Here is a 23,711-nt window from a genome sequence, read left to right as displayed (position 1 = left end):
TCTCTAAAAGATGGATTGTTTGTATTAAGGGAAACAGAGCACTTTAATCCAGTTTAAAGTCCTGTATGTGCTTGAACTCTCTCCTGAAAAATACCGACAGTCTTGAAGCACCCTTAAACTGGCTTAATTGTTATTCCTTTTCTCAAAGGAATCAGTCAGCTGTGGCTCTGTCAGGGTGTGTGTGCGTATGATACCCCAGCTTCCTTGGGTCCTGAAGGAAGATCCTTCCTAGTTAAAGTGTACCTGTCTGCTTGCCCATCATTCGTTTTAGATCTTTGCTTCCACCAAGTGCTAGAGTTATTTAATTTAGGATTGCCATATGTCCTCTTTTTCCAGGACACATCCTCTTTTTTCTGGGGTAAATTCGAGACAAATTGCATTTGTTTGCTTTGAATGGCTGTCATAGAGTCATCTTTTTTTTTTTGCTCTTCAAAATATGGTAACCCTTTGGCTGGCTTTGACCTGACAGCCTAAAATTCCCCTGTATCCCTGAGAATACCCCCAGGTATCGCGACACTGACTTGACACTAGATGTGGGGTAGTACATTAAAGGAGACAATGAAGGGTCGATGAAACAATATTAAAAGTATGCTAAATGATAATAGGGTAGTTTTTTAAAGAAGAGATTTTAACGTAAGAATGGTTACATGCAGTAGGGCAAATAGAATACAGCAAATAAATATAACATTAAACACCATGTAGTTTACCTCTAGATCAAATACCGGTATTCCCTGCCAACTTACAACTGGCGGTTCTTTGTATGATGTTAGAATGGCATCCTCATTCCTTTCTCTCTTGAGATCATGCCTTGAACTGCTAACCCAATCAAGTCACTGTGCAGAAAAGCCTTGGGCTATGTGTCTCCTGATCCATATTTTCAAGAAAGTTGGAGGGTCTCAACAACAGACAGTGCCTACTTGCCACCTACTTGTCACCTGCAATTAATCTCCCACCTTTAAGTTTAACAAGTTAACCTTTAAATGTAACAGAACAGTCTGTAACAGTACAGTCCATTTGTTTCATATATTATATGAGAAAACTATTGCTAATGGAGATTTTTCAGCTCCTTGTCAAACTTCAACTACCAGAATTTGTTGGAGAAATCCCCCGTTCTGTAGGTATGTCAGAAGAAGAAGAAGAAGAAGAAGAAGAAGAAGAAGAAGAAGAAGAAGAAGAAGAAGAAGAATTTGCTCTGGACACTTTTTGCTGTGGACATTTCAATGCATTTCATTTTGTTCTGCAGCTTTCTAGCCCAAAGCCCAGAGCGATCCTAACCATGTCTACTCAAATGTAAGCCATATTGCATTCAATAGTGCTTACTCTCAGGTTGGGGGGATGGGATTGCAGCCTTAGTCTCTAAATCTATATTCAGTGTCTGAGAAGCATGTGAAGTAAAAATAATAATAAACAACCATATAAGAATAGTAGCAGTACACCAGAATTAGATGCCAGGGCAGGTGGGTTGGAGCAGTGGCTATCATATTTTTTAGTAAAACAAATTTCAGCACACAGTCTCATACCTAGCTTAAAAACTACTCCCATATAACAAGCAAAACAAATGCACCTTCCAAAATAATGTTAAACAGCATACAAGACTCAGAGCTTTAAAAACTGCCCCCAGATAAAAAGTATTTTTTTAAAAATATTTTATTTAGGATTTTCTTGTTTTACAGAAGTGTAATGCCTCGTATTTTTTTTCCCCCATGTAACATTTTTACAAATCCGTTTCATTTGTTGAGGCATTAGGGGGAGAAGGAAAAAAAAAAGGAAAAAGAAAGGGGATGGAGGGAGGGAAGATGGATGGGGGTGGGGTCAGGTGGTGGTGTTTCTATTATGCTTAATGTATGTAGAGTTTGGTGTCAGCGTTGTTTGTGTTGTTCACTTGTGTTCCTTTGGTGGTGAGAGAGTTTGGGGTTGGCCTAGGGTGTGATTGTTTGTTTGTGATTGGCTGTGGTGATCTTTGTTTTCGTGTGTGAGTGGGGTGGGTGGGTGTTTTGGATCAGGTTAGCCATATTGATTTGTATGCTGTTGGTGGATTATCAAGACAATGACAATAAAAAGTATTTTTAAAGCTTCTAGTCAAGTAAAAACAAATGCAGCTTGCAAAGCAACTTGAAACACAGAACACAAGCTCATACACCGTTCCCATGGCATTTAAAAAGAAAGAAAAAAATTGGTTTTTTTCCTATGCAGAAGCAGAAATTAAAAAAATATATTTCTAAATACTGATTTCTTTAATCAGTGAATGGTGTGAGGAATGAAGAAGCAGATTGCCCAGAGATACCTTAGTAAAAACCACCTTACTTAAGGACTCTCTGGTGGGAATTTTAAGTGTATCTTTAGGCAAAGTCTCTTTCAGAGAAGTTAGGCTCAACTGTTATCCAACTAAAGCTCAATGAGGATGTTCTAGCAAGGTGTGGTATGGTGGCAATATCTTATTTGATTGACGGGTGCTGGCATTTACCGGTATCAACACCACAGATAGCAATGTCAATGCCACCTCCTCAAATTTGCCACCGTGAGCAGCTGTCCCATATGCCCTCCCAAAAAATGTGCCTGGTGGTTGTGGCACCCCAGTTTTGGAATAGCCTCCCCAGAAAATCTCACCTGGCACCTTTGTCACAGTTTTCTCAGCACCAGATCAATAACATTATTACTAGTAATGTTAGTATTCACACATCTGATCTGTAGTTTACTCAAAATCTATGCTTCTAAACTGCTGCCGTCTTTTACTCTACAGATGGAGAGGGGAGGAAATGTTCTCTCTGTACTGTACATTAATATTTTATTTTATTTTCTCTGTTATAAAAAATACAGTCAATAAATAAATAGTGGCTCCCAGTGAGGACAGAGGTTGCACCCAGGGAGCTGTGCTTAATTCTTTAGGGTAGATGTTGGTGGGCATGGCGGGGGTGAGGGTGGTACAAATTAAATAGCAAAAAAAAACCTCTCAAGACAAAGAAAGGATACTCCACTCCTTAATTCTTCCACTCACTATGATTTTTTTACCTGTGTCAGGGAGACCCTGAGAAGACTAAAAGTCTGAAGTTTCAGGTTAAACCCTTAAACCCAAAAATTTAATCAAGCCATCTAATTTACATATTTAGGACTCCAGCTCCCATCAGCCCCTGCAGCCAGATACCCAGTAACTGTGACAGTGGTGGTTATAGTTCAAAAAATCTGGAGGGCACCTGGTTGGGGAAGGCTGCCCTGGGATGATGGTAGTCGTAGGGGAAGACTTACTGGTTTCTACATGATCACATTTGTGGAGCTAGAACATTCAGAAATGAAAGAGCAGGCTTTGAATGTTACCCGCTGTACATTCCCTCTATAATAATTAGTCACTTTGTGAAGTTCCTGTCAGCAAGGATGTCCTCATTTTCAGCATGCTGAATCTATACAGGTCAAAGAAAGGAGTCAACATTCAAAAAAGGAGGTTAATCGTGTTGATCTCTCTGAACTGTTTGGCTCATTTGCTTCCGTTCTTTCTCTTTCTTTCTTTTTGGAAGTTGCGAAAGAATCATAACAGCTGAGTTCTAAAGCTAACTGTGAGTGCGAGGATGTCATTTGATTTCCAGATTCCTTCAGCCTTTGCCACCACAGTGTTGATTTTCCAAGCAAAAACATCTGATTGTAAAGCAAGCCCAGAGATTCAGCTCAATAAGACGGTATTTATTGCAGTCAGGTTATTAGATCAAAGTGCCACAGTCCACCTTTTAGATAGACTAGCCCCTCTCTAAATGCTATTAATTAATTAATTTCCTTTAAAATGCCAATACACTTAAAACACTGGTCATCATTTCAATCCTAGTTCAGCAGAGAATGTCAATAAGACATCAGTGATAATCCATTTTAGATCAACTACTTAGAGCTTTTTTTCTACAATCAAGCAGTATATAAATTTTATGAAATAATAAATAAATAAATAAATAAATAAATAAATAAATCTACTGATTATTTTCCAAGTGTCCTATGGTATGATCTGAAGACATATGAAGCCACCACCTTGCTGAAGATTAAGCAGGCCTTGGTCTGTCTAGTGCATTCCCCTGAGAGCACAACATTGGTTCCCTTTGCTTGGCTGGCTACCTCTTCTGCAGGTGTTTCTGCAGGTGTTTCTCCTCATTTGTTTGAATAGAAATGGCAATTCCTTGATATAGCCATTGGTCCAAAACTAGGTCTTTATTGAAGGTGAAAAGTCCAATAGATAAGTTTGTAAAAAATGACATAGGAAATGGATAACAGATCACTCTGCTGGCAGATGCAGATGTATTTCTGCTATTGCTACACATGAGGCCCTGGCTTGCATCATAATAGATTCTGGTAATGTCATTCCTTTGACTAAAAGGTTGGAGAATGCTCCTTGGACCAGGCTGCGTGTAACAATTGCTTTCATTCCTTTGTGGCTGCGGAAAGCAAATGGGTTTGAAACAAACAGAGGGAGGAGATGCCAAATTTGATACACACAGGGCTGCAGGAACGACAGCACAAAGCCTGCAGGTTGCCACCAATGACTTTCCAGCTTTGCAAGTGCTCTTTTGATAAATGAGTTAGGTGTAATAATATGGCAGCTTAGTACTAGCTATGTGTGCATTTTTCAAAATATACCCCTTTTTTAGAATCCAGAACTGCTGGAAGTTGCTACACATGAAGTCTCTTACAAAGATGTTAATAGATTAACCTGGATGAACCAGGATCGGGGTTTTGGCAAATGGAAAGCCACAACATATGGTTTATGTTTGACTGGCGTCTGCACCATTGTCATAGAATCATGTGGGCAAAACCCTCAAATTGCTTTGTCAAAGGATGTGCAGCTCATGAGAACTCTGGAGATCATGGTGGTGCCAAGTTTTGGCGCTCTCTCTTGGCCTCTAAAGGAGAGGCAGTCATTGGAGTATTGTGGTTCTTCTGATGGGCAACAATGCAGTGATGAAGTGGTATGTCACACTGCCCAGGGAAAATCAAGGAGAAGGGAAAGGGAAGAAATGACAGCAAAGGACCTGGAAATTAGATCAACATCTGACCAACAGAAAATTAAAGAAGAAGAAAGAAGAACTGTTAAGACTGTCTCTGAGTCCAGAATGAGTTATGGAGAGACAGCACATCTCTGAAGGGTCTAGGATAGAAATGGGAAACCAAACTAATTTCATGCACATCTTCAGCACTCCATGTGCAGTTTTTCTCTTTCTTAAGGTCACCACCATTCCTCTCTCAATCTTTCTGGGTTGTAAAAGGCCCATTGAAAATTGATGGGCTAATGAATGTCAGTGGGTCTACTCTTAGTGAAACCTAGTTGCATACAGCCCATTCTCTCTCACTTCCTAAGATAAAGAGAGAGAGAGAAAAGTAAGAGGTGGTTATCATATTTTTAAAAAGCTTTTATTTGTATTTGTCTGCCTATTGATATCCAGCAGGAGCCTTCACCGCACTCTTTTTGGCACCTGCTAAAAACAAAGCTACCCAGGTGTTTACAAAGTTGATGTGAGTTTTAATCTGTTTTTAGTCTATTGTCATTTTATCTTTTCAAAAATCTTAAATTGTTGTTAATTTCTCTCACGGATAATTTCATTTCATTTTTTTGTCCCATATTTTGCCCAGCCTTTCCTTTATTTTGCCAGACCAAAGGTGACAACCCTAATTTTTCACCCATTGGCAGTGCACATTGGCCAGGAAATGACACCACTCCTTTATCACTACTGGCTGCACATCATAAAGGATGCAAAAAAGGGGGGCGGGATAGAAACTAACAAGAAGTGCTGGGAAATTCTTGAAGTTCTTGACCTTCTAAAGCATCCCATACTGTGCAGAGACAGTGAGCCAGAACCAGAGATGCAGGGCAGGGGTAGAGAACCATTCACAGCCTGAGGGCCCCATCCCTTCATAGGCTTCTGAGAGGTACATGTCAGTGGTGAATGGAACCAGAGGCAAAAGCAGGTGGCACAGCCAATGAGAGTACCATTGTACAATTGGCTACATTCCACCCATGCAAAAGTCAGAGCTTTCTGACATCCACCTATATGTTTTCCACCTCCATCCAGGCAAGCAAGAGGCATTATCCTAGTACTAGGGCACATTCCAGCCAGGCAGAAGCATTTGAGGATGACATGGAACAAGGCAACTGAGAGGCATGTCCTGGAGAGGGGTGAGTCCTGGGAGAGTTCTGAGGGCCAGATAAAAGGTCTCATTTGGCCCCCTGAGTCTCAGGTCCACAACCCTGGTATAAGGAGAAATGAGACTTCTGGGTTCAGAAAAGTGCAGTGCTGAAGAATCCTCAGAAATTATTAGGGAGTTGCCAATAGCAAGGAAGGGCAGTTGAGTGACCCTTATGGAAAGGTTTCTACTGATTACAGGAGGAAACTAGTGTGACCCCATGGCAGTCCAACAGGAAAAGCTTATTCATATATGACTGGCCTGGTTAACACTGTGCAACAGGAGCTCAAGATACCACCACTTCCTTTGGGATTTATTCCTCTTATCTCTAAGCTGTGGCCTTCCTTGCTTATTTTGAGTGTGATGTGGTAAAATGTGCCACTCGCTTGAGACAAGGGGAAGGCGCATTGGAGATGATGCATTCGCACCCACATTAAGTGCCTGTGTGAAGTGCTTATTTGTACAGAAAGCATAGGAAACTGATAACATAAGAAGAGCCTGCCTGCTGGGTCAGAGCAAAGGCCCATTTAGTTCAGCATCCTGTTTCCCACACTAGCCAAACCAGATGCTTACTGGAAGGCTACAAGCAGGACACAAGCGCAACAGCATTCTCTCCACTTCAGAATTATTCCTCTGATCCTGGAGGTAGCATATTACCATAGTAATACTTAGAACAAGTCCAATGGAAACAACCAGAGCCCTGTCTAATCCATCTCCACAGGACTGGTTTCAATTATTTTGCCCCAAGGAGATAGACAAGCTGCTTGCAGAAATGTAGCCAACCACTTGCCCATCTTGGCTTCTTAGAAGTAGCTGTAGGGCATTGACTGGGCGGGTCACTCCAGGGAATGATCAATGCTTCTCTGGAGGGAGGGGAAATACCATCCACCTTGAAGGAGGCAGTGGTGTGTCCTCCTTAAGAAGCTCTGATGGGTTAATGCATCCTTGATTAAGAACAGTTTTTCAAAGAAGATGAGAATGCAGTGTGCAATATAGGAGCATGGATTGCTTTCCTGCACAACCTAACCAGGCTAGCCTGCTGCGGCAGACACCCACACAGCAGATTTGCCAAGGAGTTGCATGTAAAGTCTAATGTGTATAGGCAATAATATCCTGGTTGTGTCCCAGATTCCCTTTTCTTTGATTTATAGATTTGTTTGTTTGTTTGTTTTTGTTGTATTATTCCAAACCTAGCCTCAGCTGCCCCTTTCAGAACTGGGGCAGATAGACTGGATATCTTATCCTATGTTCATATTCCCCTGCAAAGGAGCTCAAGGTGGCATTCATGCTTTTCCATTTCCCCATGATATCTTCATAACAACCCTGTGATGTAGGCTAGGCTGAAATACAGTGCCTAGTCCAAGGTCTCACAATGAGCTTCATGGGCAAATGTTGGTTTTCACCATGTTCTCACCATTTTTTTAAAAAATATTTTTTCTTAAATTTCATATTTCCAAATTAAACACATCAAATCAATTAGTCCAAATTATAACAATACATATCATATAATCCAATTGTTTTCCAAATTATCAATTTTTGTGGGGGGAACCCAGGCTTCTTGATTGGCAGGAGTCCAATCCTTGAATATTTGTTCTGCTTCAATATTAAGAATGATGTTTCCAGTCTCCTCATCTCAATACTTGTCATTACTCATTTTCTTTTCCATTTTCCTCCGATATGCTCCGCAAGTGGGTTGAAAAAGACAGTCTTATTTGTATTTCTGTGTGGGCTTTGTGCTGCTCTCTCGTAAATCACTCTCCTCCAACAGTCCTTTCCGCTCGAGCGAGTAATCGCCATTTTTGTCGTTCCGATGAAATACAGTCTAGAAACTCGCTCTTTAGCTTTTCCGACCTGTTGCATCGTAAGGAGGGCTGCCCCTTCCAGTTCACAATCTCCTCGAAAATAATATATCTTCGGCTCGCCCTCCCCAAGACCTACTCCAGCAACAGAGGTCTCTTATCAAGTTTCCATTCTTACTGCGTCACAAGAGAGAGCCCTTCTTCTTTCCAAATCCTTCACAGAGTAAAACCTTTAAGTTCATAATTATTCCCACACAATTCATTTTTAGCAATTTGCTAAATTAATAATCACATAGAGCAAAAGAAATAAAAAGTCGTTCCCCCCCCCCTTAGTTCCGGCATTCCAATCCACATACCATATTTGTAGTACTTTGATGTAATCTTCCTTCTCAGTCCGTCTCAGTTTTCTTCCTTTCAGTGGTAAAATTGTTAGCAGATAAAAACCTCCTGCCTGTCTTGAAGCATGTGTGTTATCTTTCCCAATTGTTTTCCTTTTAAGTAACACAACTAGTTTCACTCCTCGAAGCAGCTTCGGAGGAGTTCCGAGGCCCGCCGAGGGTTGTGCACCCAGTGTCTCACCCCCTCCTTCTTCTGAACTCGGGGGTGATTTATGGCAACAGCGGGTGAAAACGGCATCTCTCCCCCCTGGAGAGATGAAGGGAGACTGATATACTCCCCATAATCAGCCTCTAATTACTTCGTGCGAGCTGGATAGATGTTAATACCCGCCATCTTCCAAGGCGCCCCCTAGCGGCCCCCCTGTTCTCCCCATTGGCCTGATTCAGCGGACTCTTCTTACGTTATGATGGATCTAATCATAATCATGATTACTAATAAGGTGGTGATAGCCAGGGACAGATGAGAAGGCCCCATAGCATAGAAGTACGGTATATTATTCTACCAGGTATATTATTCTACCAGGCGATGAAAAAAGAACCACGAATCTTTCATATTTGCTTATATATTGGTACACAGGTAAGGATGCAGCTAAAAACATAACACTCTGACTAAAACATATATCCTGAAATAAGTTTTTTTTTTGCATATTAAATACCTTTAAAATAAAAAAAACCTTATGATTTTTTACTTAGTATATATTTCTGCACAGATTTATGAACACAACATGGCAAATAATTGTGCAGCCATTAAATGGGCTTTTTCATAGCAGAACAATAATGTCTGTTTTAGAGTCTGTTTTCCCTGTTTTCTTTGTTTTTTTAACCAATTATGTAAAACTCTAAATTTAGTATTTTTATTTATTTAGAGGCCCCATGAGGCCCTAAGCCATAGCTTACTTAACTTGTACTTAAACCCAGCATTGTGTGGTAGCTTTATCTCGGACACATCTGCCTCATTTTAATGCCATCTCAGTCTGTGGTCCTAGCCACATCATGTGGTAGCAAATTCTATTAATGGGTGAAGATTTGTCAGTACTCATGATTGCAGTTCAGATAATGCCACATTACAGACAAATTGGGCACAATCTTCTTGGATGTCCTGTTCTGAAACCCTATTGAAATGCATGGGAACTGTGACATGTAGCTATTGCTGATGTCATGGCAGCCAGGTTCTCAGTGCCAGGTTAAGAGATGCTTTTTTGAACTCTGCCACCACGCCTGAGACTGAAAAACAGTATGTTGCATCAAAATTCTGAGTGTATGCATAATTCTTGTGGTGAGAAAAACAGACATGTCTTTAAAAGATTGGATAACTTGTTCAGGTTTGAATATTTCAAATCTTTCTGTTCATGCTTCAGACAGTCTAGTGTCCCCGCTCCCCAGCCAGCAGAAGAGGTCAAGCCACAGGCAATATTATGAAAGACACACCATTCATTTTCCTTAATTTATTTTGATTGCTGTCATCTTCTCCTTTTCCAATTTCCACCTCTGTCTCTTCATTAAGCGTATTGACCACTGTAGATCACAAACTCAGGTGAGAAAATAAAAAAGGAGGCAAGAGAATAACCTGCAACTCTTGGGACACAGAAGATGAGGACCAAGAGTTCCTTGTTCCATTCCAGTAGGAAGATCAGTGTTTCCATTCCACAAATGAGGAATCAAGATTTAGTTCAGACATCACAGCTAGATATGGTTTGCAGCAACTATAGTAACCTTGGTTTGCAGTGATTTGATTAGCTAAGATTAAGGTTACTAGACATCCCCGTTTTCTGGGGACAGTCCCCAGATTTATAAATCAGTCCCCATACAAAATCCATTGAAGTTGAAAAGTGGCCCCGGATTAATTGAAAAAAATCGGGTAACTTTAGCTTAGATGTATGGTGTTGTTGTTGTTGTTGTTGTTGTTAAAGTGACTTTATTCTTTTAATTTGAACATTATAAATCACTTTGGGATCTTTTAGGGCATAAGGCACTATAAAGTAAATTGATAAAGATACAGTGGTACCTTGGGTTAAGTACTTAATTCATTCCGGAGGTCCGTTCTTAACCTGAAGCACAACTTTAGCTAATGGGGCCTCCCACTCCCGCCACACCACCACAGCCCAATTTCTGTTCTCATCCTGAAGCAAAGTACTTAACCCGAGGTACTATTTCTGGGTTAGCGGAGTCTGTAACCTGAAGCTTATGTAACCTGAAGCGTATGTAACCCGGGGTACCACTGTATATACAACTGTGCAGATGGGACAATACCTTAGGATGAATTGCAAACTGATTTCCGATTCTGTCAGAATCTTGCAAGGAAAGAAGTAAAACTTGGGTGAAACTGGCAGGACAAGTGGAGCTCTGCATGAATGAGCCCATAGTCTTGTAAGACTGCTGGTTGAAAGGATGAAGAAAACGTAAGGTTTATTAGTGATGGAAAACAAAGCCATTCTGAGTATAGGTTTTATCATACCCCACAAGTATCCTGGAAAAAGATGGGACTTCCCATTTTCTCATGCGAGAGCACTCACTGGACACTTGGTGATGTGGTTCCAGGCTGGAGCCCCTGAGTCCCTGTTCCTCTTTTCTCCTTTCATGGTTTTTCCACAGCATACATTTATCAGCCCGCTTTCTTGCAAGCTGCTCACTATAGCCAAGCCGTTTTTGGGGAGAAGTCAATAAATATCTGCCTTGCCTTGTGTTGTACTTGGCGCCAGGCTGCTGTTTAAGCTTGTGGTTAAACCAAGTGTCTAAGAAACACATGTGCTGGAAATATCTCCCTTTCAGACTGATGGCTTGGCAGGTTGTGCTGACACGCTCTCAAAAGAGATGTCTTCACTTAGATTGTTACGTCTTCTGTTTTTCAGGGTTGTGCTTGGATGAAGCAAGGGGGTTATGAAGCAGAGCTCTGTTTGCTAGGGGGAATTGGCTTGATGCAGAGTGCAGTGCCCATGCAATTGTCAGGCTTAAAAGGAAAATTGGGAATGTAGTGGTGTTCTTCTGCACAGATTCTGACCCAGAGCCTCTGGGGTGCCACAGGGCATCAGACAAGGAAGATCTGTTTACACAAGACTTGTTGCTGCAGTACATTAGCATGATTGGTCTCAAAACCTCTGGCTGGCCTGGAAGGTGACACAGATATGTACTGCTGTTTTGATTGATGCAAAGACATTGGGAAGCATCATAGTTAAGATATGAAGAACCAAAGTGGCAATATGTCATCTACAGAAGACAGTCCTATCTTTGAAGGTGCCTTGTATTTGAAGGGCTTCATCTCCAAGTTTCATTTAAAGCTGTGGGGAACCTAAGCGTCAGGTGCCAGATGTGGCCCTCCTTGCCTCATCACTCTCTATACTCCCTCCCCAGACCAGGTCTCTCACTGGCTCAACTCTACAGCCTTTTCCCTGGCTGGTATATATACTTGAACATTCAAAAATCTTCTTGCATAGCTGGACACAGAGATGTGCATGTTAATATTTTGTCCTGTTCTTTGAACATGCATTTCATATTTTGGGGTCAGCATGTAAATTGGCAGCCTATTGAGCTTTGCATGCAGAAATTGATGGGTCTGATCCCTCAGTCAGCTTCAGCTGCAACCTCTATGGACACTGATGTGTGATTTTTAACGGATCAGTAATTTGGTGGTGGCAAAGTCCTCTCTGAGTGTTTGAACAGCTGCTGTCGGGTTCAGAGTAGAGAAAGCTGAGCTAGATGCTAGCTATAACCCCGACTGAGAGAACATTGATTGAGAAGATTAAAAAGAAGGTTCTGGATTCAACCCATTTGAAATGTGAATGCAGGAGTTCCCATTTGCATTAGAAATTGCTCCACCCTGCTTTTATCTTCTATGTAAGCAAAAATCAGACATATGCTTAACATAGCAAGAAAGAGTCTCAGAGGTGATTTTTCACGTGTAAAGTTTGATTGGGTTTGGGTCTGCCTTGTGCTTGTCATGAAGACTAGAAAGCCCATTTCACAAGTCTTCTTGGCTTTGTAGTTATTCTTCTTGGGCAAAGAGCATAATCCTGTAGGATCCAGACTTTTGTTGTTGTGAGAACAAGATGCTGAACAAGATAGGCCTTTGGCCTAATCCAGGAGCAGGGCTTTTCTTAGGTTCTTAACATTCGTTCGGCTTCTTGTTTTTCTCTTGTACAAGTGCTGCCTCTCTTGAGTTTCTCTTGAAACAAAACTTCGAGGCTTTTCTGCTGTTGGAAGAGTCCCTGACATTTGCTCAAAGCCTGCTCTATCTATGTGTGTTCTTGGACAAAGTGCTCAATCAATTTTGAGGAGCAGGGGGGAAAGTTTTGAGAAGACAAGCAGCATTTCTTCATGAGGAGGGGGCCCAGGGCATCCCTATTTATATCACAAGTCCTTGTGCTTCCTCCTGTGTGTATTGTGCTTTGGCTTCCTTCCTGCCTATTCTGCCACTTCAAAAGGGCATGTGGACCTTTTACTCAGATGTCAGGATGACATTCACTGTCATTCTGCCGAGTAGATGCGCACCTTCAATAGGCAAGCTAGCAGCAGCAGTGAGCGTGCTTGCGTGTTCCTTTCAACCTTGCCCCTCTCCCCAGTTTCTGCTGCTGTCGTGCGTTCTGCTGCATAATAGGAAATTGTCAAGACTTAAAATAATAAAATGAAACCCGAGATTCAAAGGTGATCTTCCTATGTGCATCACAAATGATGTTCTCGCTGAAAGGGGATTGAAGTCATCCTCCCACCTCATGTCTCTTTCATTCATTGTCGTCCTTCTTCAATTAATTTGCTTTTCATGCCATGAGCCAGCTGAGTTTTCAGCATGGCAAAGACCTGTTAAGAAAGCAAACCTTTTTTCAAGTGCTTGACAGCTAGCTGGTTGTCAATGGATCCGGTGCCTTGAACACTTCTTCATGTCAAGCTGTCGTGTGTTCATTGGTAGCTATTTTAAACTGTGCAGATAACTGGATGGGCAGGGGCTGGAGTACTTGTAGACCAGCACCCACAAAAGGCTTCTTGAGTACCCACAATGCTCCCTTGACCCTCTGTGCAGATCAGGCATGAAAGAAGCATTATTTGGTAGGCGATACAATAGGTTGCAATGTGTGCTTGGTTGTGGTGTGCCTGTGGTACCCAAAACAGATTCTCTAGTTTGCGCATGTCACCCCAAGCTCAAGAAGGTTGGTGGCCCCTGATTATATGACCCATTAAGACAAATGCAGGTCACCAGCTATTTATTGGGGTCTTTCAAGGTGTTTGAACTTTCATCCCTGCTATCCATAAGTTCATAAGCATAAACTTTTGAGAAGTTATGGAATTATGCTTGAAATCCAGCCCCCATCATTTCTTGATAATCCTAGGTAGAAAGCAAAACAGAACGCTGGCTTCCTACCGAAGGCCTTGATGATATATGATCAAGGAGTAGCCATAGCATCCCAGAGCAGGGCCTTCTCAGTGGCTATTCCCAGACTTTGGTACTTCATAGAGAAGCTAGATTGGCTGCTTCCTTGTCTGTCCTCGAGCAGATGAAGACTATTTTATTCCAACAGGCCTTTGGGAACTGAGTTTTTTAAGGAAAGGGTTTTAACAGTGCGGTGCTGTTTTTACTATCTGTATTTTAATGTGTGTGTGCATGTTTATGTATATGCAAAAATACAGGTAGTAAAAACAGCACACACACACCCCACAATTACTTTTTAATGATTTTTTTAATGTGTTTGTAGCTTTTTGTATTTTATCTGTATTGTTTTGCTTTGTGAAAGCTGTTTTGAGTCCAAGTCGGGAGAAAAGGTGGGATATTACTTTTAACTCCATGGAGCTCATGGTGGTGTACATAGTTCTTCCCCTCCTCATTCAACCCCAACAACAGGTTGAGGTAGGTTAGGCTGACTGGCCCAAGGCCACCCAGTGAGCTTCAGGGCCAGGCAGGGGTGGTGGAGGATTTGAACGCTGGTCTCTCAGGTTCTAGTCCAACACTCTAACCAGTTCACCACACTGGCTCTCATATAGATGGATAAGGGAAGGCACCAATCACAAGTAGAGTCCTCTCACTCACTCTGCTGCCTCAAGGAGGGGAGGAGATGTCCTGAGTCCTGAGGAGATGCCATGCAGGGGCTGGTCAGACCAGAATGAGTGGTGGGAGGTGACACTGCAATGATCTGCCCCATTTTCTCTCAAGTTAACCAGATGCTCGGTGCCCACTTTTCCCTCAGTTCCCATGACAACCTTGCCTTCAGTCCTGGAACCACCACCAGCACTGCCAGAACCCATCCACAGCCTATCCTCTGCCAAGTCTGGTTTGGAGCCGCCATTGCCAACTCCTCTATCACCTTGGTCATAGGGATGCTAGCTGCGGCGTGAACAAGCAGTTCAGGTCCATCACACCAAAGGAAGTTCCTCTTTCCATGTCCAGTGCAAAGGAATGGCCTGCTTGCCCTGCTGAAGTTGTGCCCATCCCATTCCCTTATAATGAGACCCAAGGAGGCATGTTGATCATTGGCTCAACATCTTCGCTTTCTTGGCCATGTCCACCACCTGTTGTGCCTTTGAACCTTATTTTGCTTGTGTTCCCTGTACTGATTTGAGCATTAAAAGATTTTGGCAGAAAATATAAAAGCCAGGACAGGAGAGAGGAAACATCCACGGCCCACTTCGTTGACCCTTCCCCCCCGTCCCCGCTTTGTGAAGCCAAAGGAAACTCACTTAAAGAAGTAGCTGTTTAATGCAAACACTTGTAATTGCGGAGGAAGAAAGCACTTTTCTCTCTCTTGCCTCTTGTGAAAACATTTTGAAGGATTAGGAAAAGCTCCACACTGCATACTCCTCTCTCTCCAGTGAAAACATCAGCTTGGAGTGAATCAGAATGCCAGCCAAGTGCATGCTTTATGTTATTTCAGTACTGTGCAAACACTGTTTCACAGCTGGAGAGCACCAGGTTGGCCAACGCTGTTCCAGCTGTTTGTTGCATGTCAAAAGCAGTAGTCTTCTGCCTTGTTTCTTCTCTCTCTCTCTCTCTCTCTCTCTCTCTGTGTGTGTGTGTCTGTCTGTCTGTCTTTTACCCTTTATTGTTATTTAAAGACAAAATGGTGGTTATGATCCTGCTGCAACTTCTCTTGGTTTTGCCTGCAATCCAACTCCAACCCATCAGTTGAAGACCAACAACTAACGACAATATTTAACAATGTTTAGTTTAATATGAGATAGTCTGCTTTACTTTTTATTTTGGCATTTGATATTTGGCAGTCAATTGAGTCAACATTTCTGATGAGTGATATGTTAATGCCATAGACTATTTGACAGCATTTTATAGCCAACATGAAATAGCATTGGTGTGTTTGGTGTGCAACTGCTTGCAACACATTTGTACTTTTTAAAATTTAGAAGCCAAGAAGTGTCATCTAAAATCTGTTGCTCAGATTTCAAACGTCAAAGCAGAATTTCATTGTCAAGTATCGTTCCACTTTTTAGTGATAAGTTTGGAAATTCCAGAAAACTTTGAGTTTTTGCAAAGACTCATTTAAGCTCCACTGATGTGTCATGTGACATTTATATTGGAAAGTCCCACGGTGAAACAGAATGGAATTGTTGAACCATGATGCCTCCACTACTTCCACTGTTAGAGGCAATAATGCTTCTGAATACCAGTAGCTGTAGGTCGCCGGGGGTGGTGGGTAGGGAGACTCCTGCTTTTATGCTTGGGTGCTGCGTGCCAGTTTCCCAGAAGAGGCAACTGGTTGGCCACCTTGAGAACGGGAAACTGGACTGGATGTGCCACTGGCTTGATCCAGAAGGACTCTTCTTATGTTCTTATGACTGGCTTCAGTTGCACATGAAGAAATTTCTTATTTATGGTCGGTTACTGCAGAAAACCACTAAGCCAAGTGAATTGTTACATAAGTGACAAGTGAACCATTGTTACATAACTTAAAAGAAGATACAAATGCCATACAGTAGACCTGGACAGCTCAGTTGATTAGAGCGTGGTGCTGATAATGCCGAAGTTGCAGGTTTGATCCCCATACGGGACAGCTGCATATTCCTGTATTGCAGCAGGTTGGACTAGATGTTCCCCAGGGTCCCTTTGAACTCTACAATTCTATCATTTTGAGTTACGTGCATTTAACTTGTGCACATTCAGCTTTATGTGCTTGGCAATTTTTTAAAAAATGGGGTGGAAACAGGGTGAGTGTCTGGGATTAAAAAAACCATTGGCAATCCCACCTAACATTGCACCCAATGTGTTTTCACAATACTTGATTTTTGGCTTTATGCACTATCCCCAGAATGTAACCCTGCATAAATTGCGGCTTTACTGTATATGTATAGATACAAATTTCTGTCTCTGAGCAAATTCAGATGGTGAGTGTCTGGTTCTTGCTGATACTCTGTTTTGTCTACCCCCCCCCCCCACTTTCCCGCCGTTAGCTGGGGTGGCTAATCTTTACTTATTTTATTAGTATTTTGTCCCAAGGGACATGTGCATGCACACAGCCACAGCCACACAGTCCCTCTTCTCAGCTGATTCATGAAGATGAAAGGTGGGGGTGATTCACATTCCCATCAGGGCACTGGGCTCTGGTCACCTCCACACTGCCACTCAAATTGGTACATATAGTACATTGTGCCAGAGGTTTTCCAACCCACCTGTCAGGGATGAGTATGGTTGCTCACGAGTAAACAGCCAGGACTCCGACCTGCCTTTTTACAGTTTATTTGGTGCAAACTATGTACAGTGAAGACATCCAAAGTACATGACTCCCTCAGCCGCTAGCGGATTCCGAGAGTGGGCTTTTCCTGCCCCCTCCCATCATAAGAACCTCGACACGCCCAGTCTCCGCCTTTTTTCCTTACGCTTGACACCCCTGCCAAAACTAGGCGACGGAAGTTGCATCTCTGCGTCCCGCAGATAAGTCTGTGAGCTTTTGCCTTCCCTCTCTCCACCTTTCTTCTTCCGTTTCCCCGAGGCTTCGCTGACACCAGTCTCTGAGGAAGTGTTACTGCTGATCAAAGTGGGAGGCTCTCTGTACGTTCCTACCTCCCTCCCCACTCTTGATGGCAGTTCCCTGACACCACCTAATGAAATTACAACGATTCTAGCAAATTGGTAGGGTATTCATGTGCCAGAAAAAAATTGTTGGTGGGGGGCGGGGCATGCCTTTGAACTGGGGATTAGTCATCTCTGCTATAAGCAAAGAAAAAGTTTTACAAGTTTTTAACATCTAAAAAAGCAGGAGAAGGGAGGAGGAAAGGGAAGCCCAGCACAGAATATCCCCTAAAGTCAACCTTTCTCAGCCTGGCGCCCTCCAGCTGTAGTCCAGTTGTTTTGAACTACCACTCCCATCAGTCTCTGGCAGGACTTCCAAGTTCCCAGCATCATGCTGGGGCTGATGGGAATTATAGTCCAAAACATCTGCAGGGCTTGCAGGTCAGTGGCGGCTGCCCTAAGCCACCCCATATTCCACTCTCAATTTGTCATCATAAGAGTTGAACTGTGAAAGACTTTTGCATGAGATGTGTTAATCTTCGAAATCTGCAACCTCCTGTCCATCAGTTTGGGTTCAAGAAGTGAAAAAGGGGTGGAACAATATAGACACAAGTATTTAAATTGTTTTGCTTTGTGTTCTTTGTGCATGTTTGATGCAGGTCATGCAAAGGAACTGCGGCTGATGAAACCGGAGTTGAACTTGAACAGTGACCATATTACAGTTGCCGCCGGAAAGCCTTTCGCAATCACTTGCCGGTAAGTGGTGCAATGAGAATCCAGGGTTCCATCCTAAAAAGGAAGGTGTGGTGGTGAATCCAGAGTTGATGCGTGGATTCCCAACAAACAACTTTCCCCAGACAGGAAAGATTAGGGGAGGAATTCTAAATGGGAGGGTGTTAATTAAGCCATGATCCAAAAGTTGCAGGAGACAGAAATTTCAAATATTTTTACCCTACTTCACCAGAACTCAAGGTGCTTTTACAAGAAAATGAAAAATCAGACCTACAATAAAATAAAAATGCAACCCTCTCACCACTCTTGAGAAAACAGAAGACAAGACAAAAGCTAGATTCCTTGAAGGAACGGTGGGGTATAAATACAATAAATTAAAAAATCTTTTTAAAAATCTTTGGCAAAAATGTGTATTTTAGGCAAAATTGCATACAAACGTGTGTATTAGGAGAACATGCACTGTGAGATAGTGATGACTTTTCATCAGGACACTGACGTGGACGTGTAGAGAACTGGATTTAAGAAAAATGGAAACTGAAAGAAACCAAAATGGATGGTTTCACTCATCCCTAGTGGTGACAGGAAAGAAGCTTAGCTGAGTAGCAGAGTAGATCCTTTGGATGCAGACAGTCCCAGTTTGAAACATTGATCTGGAGGGTCACTGGTGCCCCACTCCAGCTTTTGCATTCTGTCCAAACCAATCAAATAACTTCCTACCAGATAGTAAAACTTACTGAACATGTTTTGAATTATACTCCCTGCATCCCCAAACACTGTAACCATGTATACATTGACATATTAGCAGTGTGATCCTATGCATGTCCACTCAGTAGCAATCTTCATTGAGTTAAATGGGGCTTTCTTTTGTTTAAGTCTATGGTTGGACCATAAATCTTTTTTAAAACCTTCTTTGGCAATCACCTCCTAATCACGCTCTAATAAGGAATTCAGTACAAGGCAGAATATTGCAGTGAAAACACTGTGTTTAAACCTTACAACATGTGAAAATATCCTAACCTCTTTGCAAGCTCCTGAGCCGATCACTCTTTCCTCCTTCCCTCTCCCTTCCTCCCTGCCCCTACAACACCCACTCACTCACACTGATGGAAACAAATAGATTTGAATTTAACTTGGAAGAAATCTATAGTGTGTTTTCCCACTAATGTCTTAGAGCATTTCTATAGCAACTTCAAACAGCCACTATTTGTTGCACCAAAATGGAATATAATCATACCTTTCCTCCAGAATCAATACTGTTCTGCTTATAACCTTGCTCTTGTAACATCACGTATGTCATGCAAGAAACGCAGGAACACTCATCCCTTAACCTTTCAGAAGTTTTCTTTTGGGGAAAAGCAACTTAGCATAACTCCTCAAACAGCTTTAGCAGTCAACCTCAGGAACGTAGGGAGCTTTCTTATTGGTCCATCTATCTCAGTATTGTTGGCAGTGACTGGCAACAGTTCTCCAGGGTTTCAGATGGGGTCTGTCCCAGGACTGCCTAGAGATGCCATGGATTGAACCTGGGACCTTCTGCATGCAAAGCAGATGATCTGTCTGCAAGCCGCAGCCATTCTCCTGAACTAGCCAATCATAGTTTTTATTTAAAGAAGATGGGATCACAGAATACAGATCGTGATGGGGTTGCATTTGGGAGTGAATTCTGCAAAGATGGGAGCCAACACTGAGGAGGCCCTGCTCCTTGCAGGTGACTTGGGTAAAAGATAGAATGGAAGGCAAACTCTCTTCCAATGAATCTTGAGGAACAGGGATTAGGATGCCTGTGAAAGTCCCCAGTTTGAGTTGCTTGAGTTAGCAGAATCTGAGAATGTAGAGGTTGTGCTTACTGGGCCAAGGATAGTACATGGTGAGGGCAGAAGATGGTGTCTAGCTGGTTGGCAGAAGAGCCTGACTCTGTCTGGAGTAGGGAAGGCCCATAGCTCAGTGACTGAGCATCTGCTTTGCATGCATAAGGCCACAGGTTCAATCCCTGGTGTCTCCAGGTAGGACTGATAATGTTCTCTGTCTGATATCCCACGAGAGCTGCTATCAGTCAATGTAGGCAGCACTGATCTGGATGTACCTGAAGGAGTTCTCTATTTGAAGAGCTGCCTGGAATAAGTCTGGCTTAAATATAACCCTATAAAGGGGGAGCAGCCTCAGGAGTGGGCAGGGAGACAAAGCTAGAGGCTGGCACTAGGACAGCAGGCTAAGCCAGCACACACAGGCCACCTCACCACTCTTCCCCACTATAACATTAATTTTATTTCTATTTAAATTATTTCTAAATGTGCAACTATATATATAAATTAGCACCTGCAAAAATTATACAAATATGTGCCCTCTTTGGTGCACTTTTTTTTTTTTTTTACTGCCCCCAACTTCAGAGCATAGCCATCATGGCTAGTAGCCACTAATTATTAGTGACTAATAGCTTTCTCCTGCAGGAATTTGTGTCATCTTTTGAAACCAGCCAGATTGGTGGCTGTGACTGCCTCCTATGCACTGAGTGATGAAGTGTTTTGTTTCATCTGTCCTTAATCTTCCAACATTCAGCTTCATTGATGTCAGTGAGTTCTGGTGATGTGAGGGAGGCAGCGAAAACTTTTATATAACCACTTTCTCCAAGTTGTGTGTAATTTTATTCATACATCCACGCATCATACAATTCATCCCTGCTCCATATATTTGAAGCATAGGTTGCACTCACATATACGCCTGCCTAATATGTTACATTAGGGGTGAGGAGCCTTTTTCAGCCTGAGGGCCATGTTCCCTCATGGACAGCCTTCAGGGGGGCCGCATGCCAGAGTGGGTGAGTCCTGACTCAGAGTGAATGAGGGGAAAAATATTTGGAGCAATTGAGGAGACTCTTACATTCTACAGTAGGCTACATTCTTGCCATGCCAAAGGATTTTTGCACATGCTTCTCTATCCTCCATCCAGTTCCAAGGGCCAGACAGAGAGGCCCAGAAGGCCACATTTGTTCCCCAAGGCTGAGGTGACACATCTCTATGTTACACTCACATACGTACTTGCCTAATTATGTCTGAAGACAGGTTTCATGTCTCAATGTCTTCTTTTGACAGAGGCTCGCCTGGTTTGACTTGGATCTGGAGAAATGACCGGTACAAGGATGGCAATCGGTGGCAGGTATTTGAAAAGAAATGCCCAGGCAGGTCACATCACACCTGCAGCACCCTTGTGGTCAACCGAGCTGTTGCCAATGACACAAGCTACTTCACCTGCCTTTACAGCGACCTTCCATCAAACAAAGAACTCAAGGCCGAGTTATACATTTTTGTCAGAGGTAAATGGTTCAAGATATATATGAAGTACTCATTAACCTGTCTTTCAGGCTATCAGTCTTTACAAGGCTGCTTCTTCTCATGGCATGAAAGATGGCAAGCCAAACCCCTTTTATTAAATCTGCCAGGCTGAATGCTGATGTCTCCTTTTGGCTCCCCACTCTTAAAAAACATTCCACCCTGATGTTACTTAATTTCCCACAAAGCCCACAATGCCATGTGACTCTGGAGGGGTTGTCAGTAGCCCACAACATCTTTGTTAAATCTGCCAAGACAACCAGATGCATTTTAGGTCCTTTTACTCTTTACCAAAGTGCATCTAATACTCTTGGTGTGGCAAAGTTTTATGCTGCAGCAAGCAAAACCTTCCAGGAACTGACCCTTCTGACATTTTGTAATTTTCCTCTTTTGGAGTTCATGACATGACTACAACTTTTAAAACACTGGTGCCGATTTTATTTCACTCTGTGCCACTTCTGTGTTGTTGTTTTCTATTCTCTTTTTCTTTTACTCTACTATACACACCTGGATAATGCAAAGCTTGTACTACTTATCTTGTTTGCTTATCACTGACTGTAACAACAAAGATCTGAAAGGTGTCAAGGGTAAAGACAAAGACATGAGCTAGTACAGGACGAGGAAGAGAAAGATACGCGTGGGAGCCTGAGGGGCAGGATCTTGGACTCACTCACATCATGTATTTTCATGCTGGCTGTGTGGAGGGAAGCCCTTAGTGGTGAAGAACCAACTAAACAGGATGTAGAGGGGAATCCTCTGTAGTCGTCATTGCTTGGCCCTTAGCCTCTCAGTTTGAGGAAGTGGAAATCCTAGGAAGGCAGAGAACAACCAAGGCTAAAAAGCAGGGGAAAGGGCAGCTCAGTGGTTGTGCACCTGCCTTGGCTTAATTTCAATCATCAGCATTTCCAGGCAGGGCTGGGAAAGACCCCTGCCTGAAACAATGGGGCAGTTGCTGGATGGAGCAATGATCTGACTCAGTATAAGGCAACTTCCTGTGAAGTCACAGTAGAAACCAACTTGAGCAGAGAAACGGGAGACCACGGGAGATGTACCATGCCAGACACCATCTCCACAAATTGTGGGAGGAGGGGCAGGGGCAGGCAATGCATCCTACCAGTCAGGTGATTTTTTTTTTTTTTAGGGTCCTCCTTCCCTCTAAATTATCCAAAGCATACTGAGATACTTTGCAGGGTTTTGGAAAAGTGCAAGGCTTGGGGGAGCCTTTGTTAGTAGAAGAAGAGTTTGGACTTGATATCCCACCTTTCACTCCCCTTAAGGAGTCTCAAAGCAGCTAACAATCTCCTTTCCCTTCCTCCACCACTGTGAGGTGAGTGAGGCTGAAAGACTTCAGAGAAGTGTGACTAGCCCAAGGTCACCCAGCAGCTGCATGTGGAGGAGCGGGGAATCAAAAACCTAGTTCACCAGATTACGAGTCCACCGCTCTTAACCACTACACCACTCTGGCTCTCAAGAGTGATCAAAGAAGGTGGCTGTCAGTGCAGTTTCTTGGTGGCTTTATAACACACACACACACACACACACACACACACACACACACAACAGGACTGGTCAGGCTTCTGGAAACGAATCCCACTGTTTAGCAAAGAATAATAACAGCAGTGCTTAGCATTATTTATTTAACAGGATTTATATACTGCATAATATAAGAAAACATGAAAACTGTTTATATAAAAGAATATAAAATATTTATAAGAAAATACCAATAAATTCAAGAGACTTGGAAAAACAAGGAGGCACAATTTTTTAAAAAATAAAAATGTAGATAAAATCAGCTCTTTTAAAAAAATGGTATACATAATAAAATTGCATGCCTTTGTAGGCTTGCATAAATAGGAAAGCTTTTAACCAGCATCAAAACAGTACAATGAAGGCATATATATTTGCAGAGCTGCTCAGTGACACTTGCAACAACCTTGCATGGAAAGCCTGGTTTATCATCTGGTGAGCCTCCGAGATACTGCCTTGCAGGGAGCTCCTGAAGCACATGGTTACCCTCTGCGCTGACTCCAATGCACTGGTGTCACCGTCCTCCAAGCATCTCCCAGGCCCATCACTTTCCACTGTTTCCCTTCCGGGGGGCAGGGGGGGCACTATAGGCTTTGTGTCTTAATACCATTAAAAAACAAAACACTGCACTGCATCTTCCAAGAAAGGCAGAGTATATGTTCAAGTCATCTGAATAATGATTTGGTCTGTTCCTTAGTCTCTTAAAGCACTGCCCATGGAGTGGTGCAGCCCAGTAATCTTAGAACCTGGACTTAATTGTATTATAGGGTGGTTGCCTTTAGTCAACCATGCGTATGTGTAGTAACGGTTAACCTGAAGGAGTGTCTCCACCCCCATC

At 42.6% G+C, this 23,711-nt stretch overlaps 1 protein-coding gene across 5 annotated transcripts in view; it reads left to right on the top strand.

The window, feature by feature from the left end:
* The window catches only part of LOC307207618 (vascular endothelial growth factor receptor kdr-like), a 196,994-nt gene that overhangs the window by 36,456 nt on the left and 136,827 nt on the right, over positions 1-23,711 (top strand). For 4 of the 5 annotated variants that reach the window (XM_079961607.1, XM_079961610.1, XM_079961611.1 and 1 more), the window contains exons 2-3: positions 17,948-18,044; positions 21,110-21,330. In XM_079961607.1, the coding sequence (XP_079817733.1) occupies positions 17,948-18,044; positions 21,110-21,330 (318 nt within the window). Of the gene's footprint in view, positions 1-17,124; positions 17,314-17,947; positions 18,045-21,109; positions 21,331-23,711 lie in introns of those variants that run through there. The other variant, XM_079961609.1, reaches the window with a different exon arrangement.

Source organism: Podarcis cretensis (assembly GCF_951804945.1).
Source record: "Podarcis cretensis genome assembly, chromosome: Z".
NCBI classification, from domain to species: Eukaryota; Metazoa; Chordata; class Lepidosauria; order Squamata; family Lacertidae; genus Podarcis; species Podarcis cretensis.
Note: the sequence above shows the minus strand (reverse complement) of the source record. Positions and strands in the feature narration are given on the sequence as shown.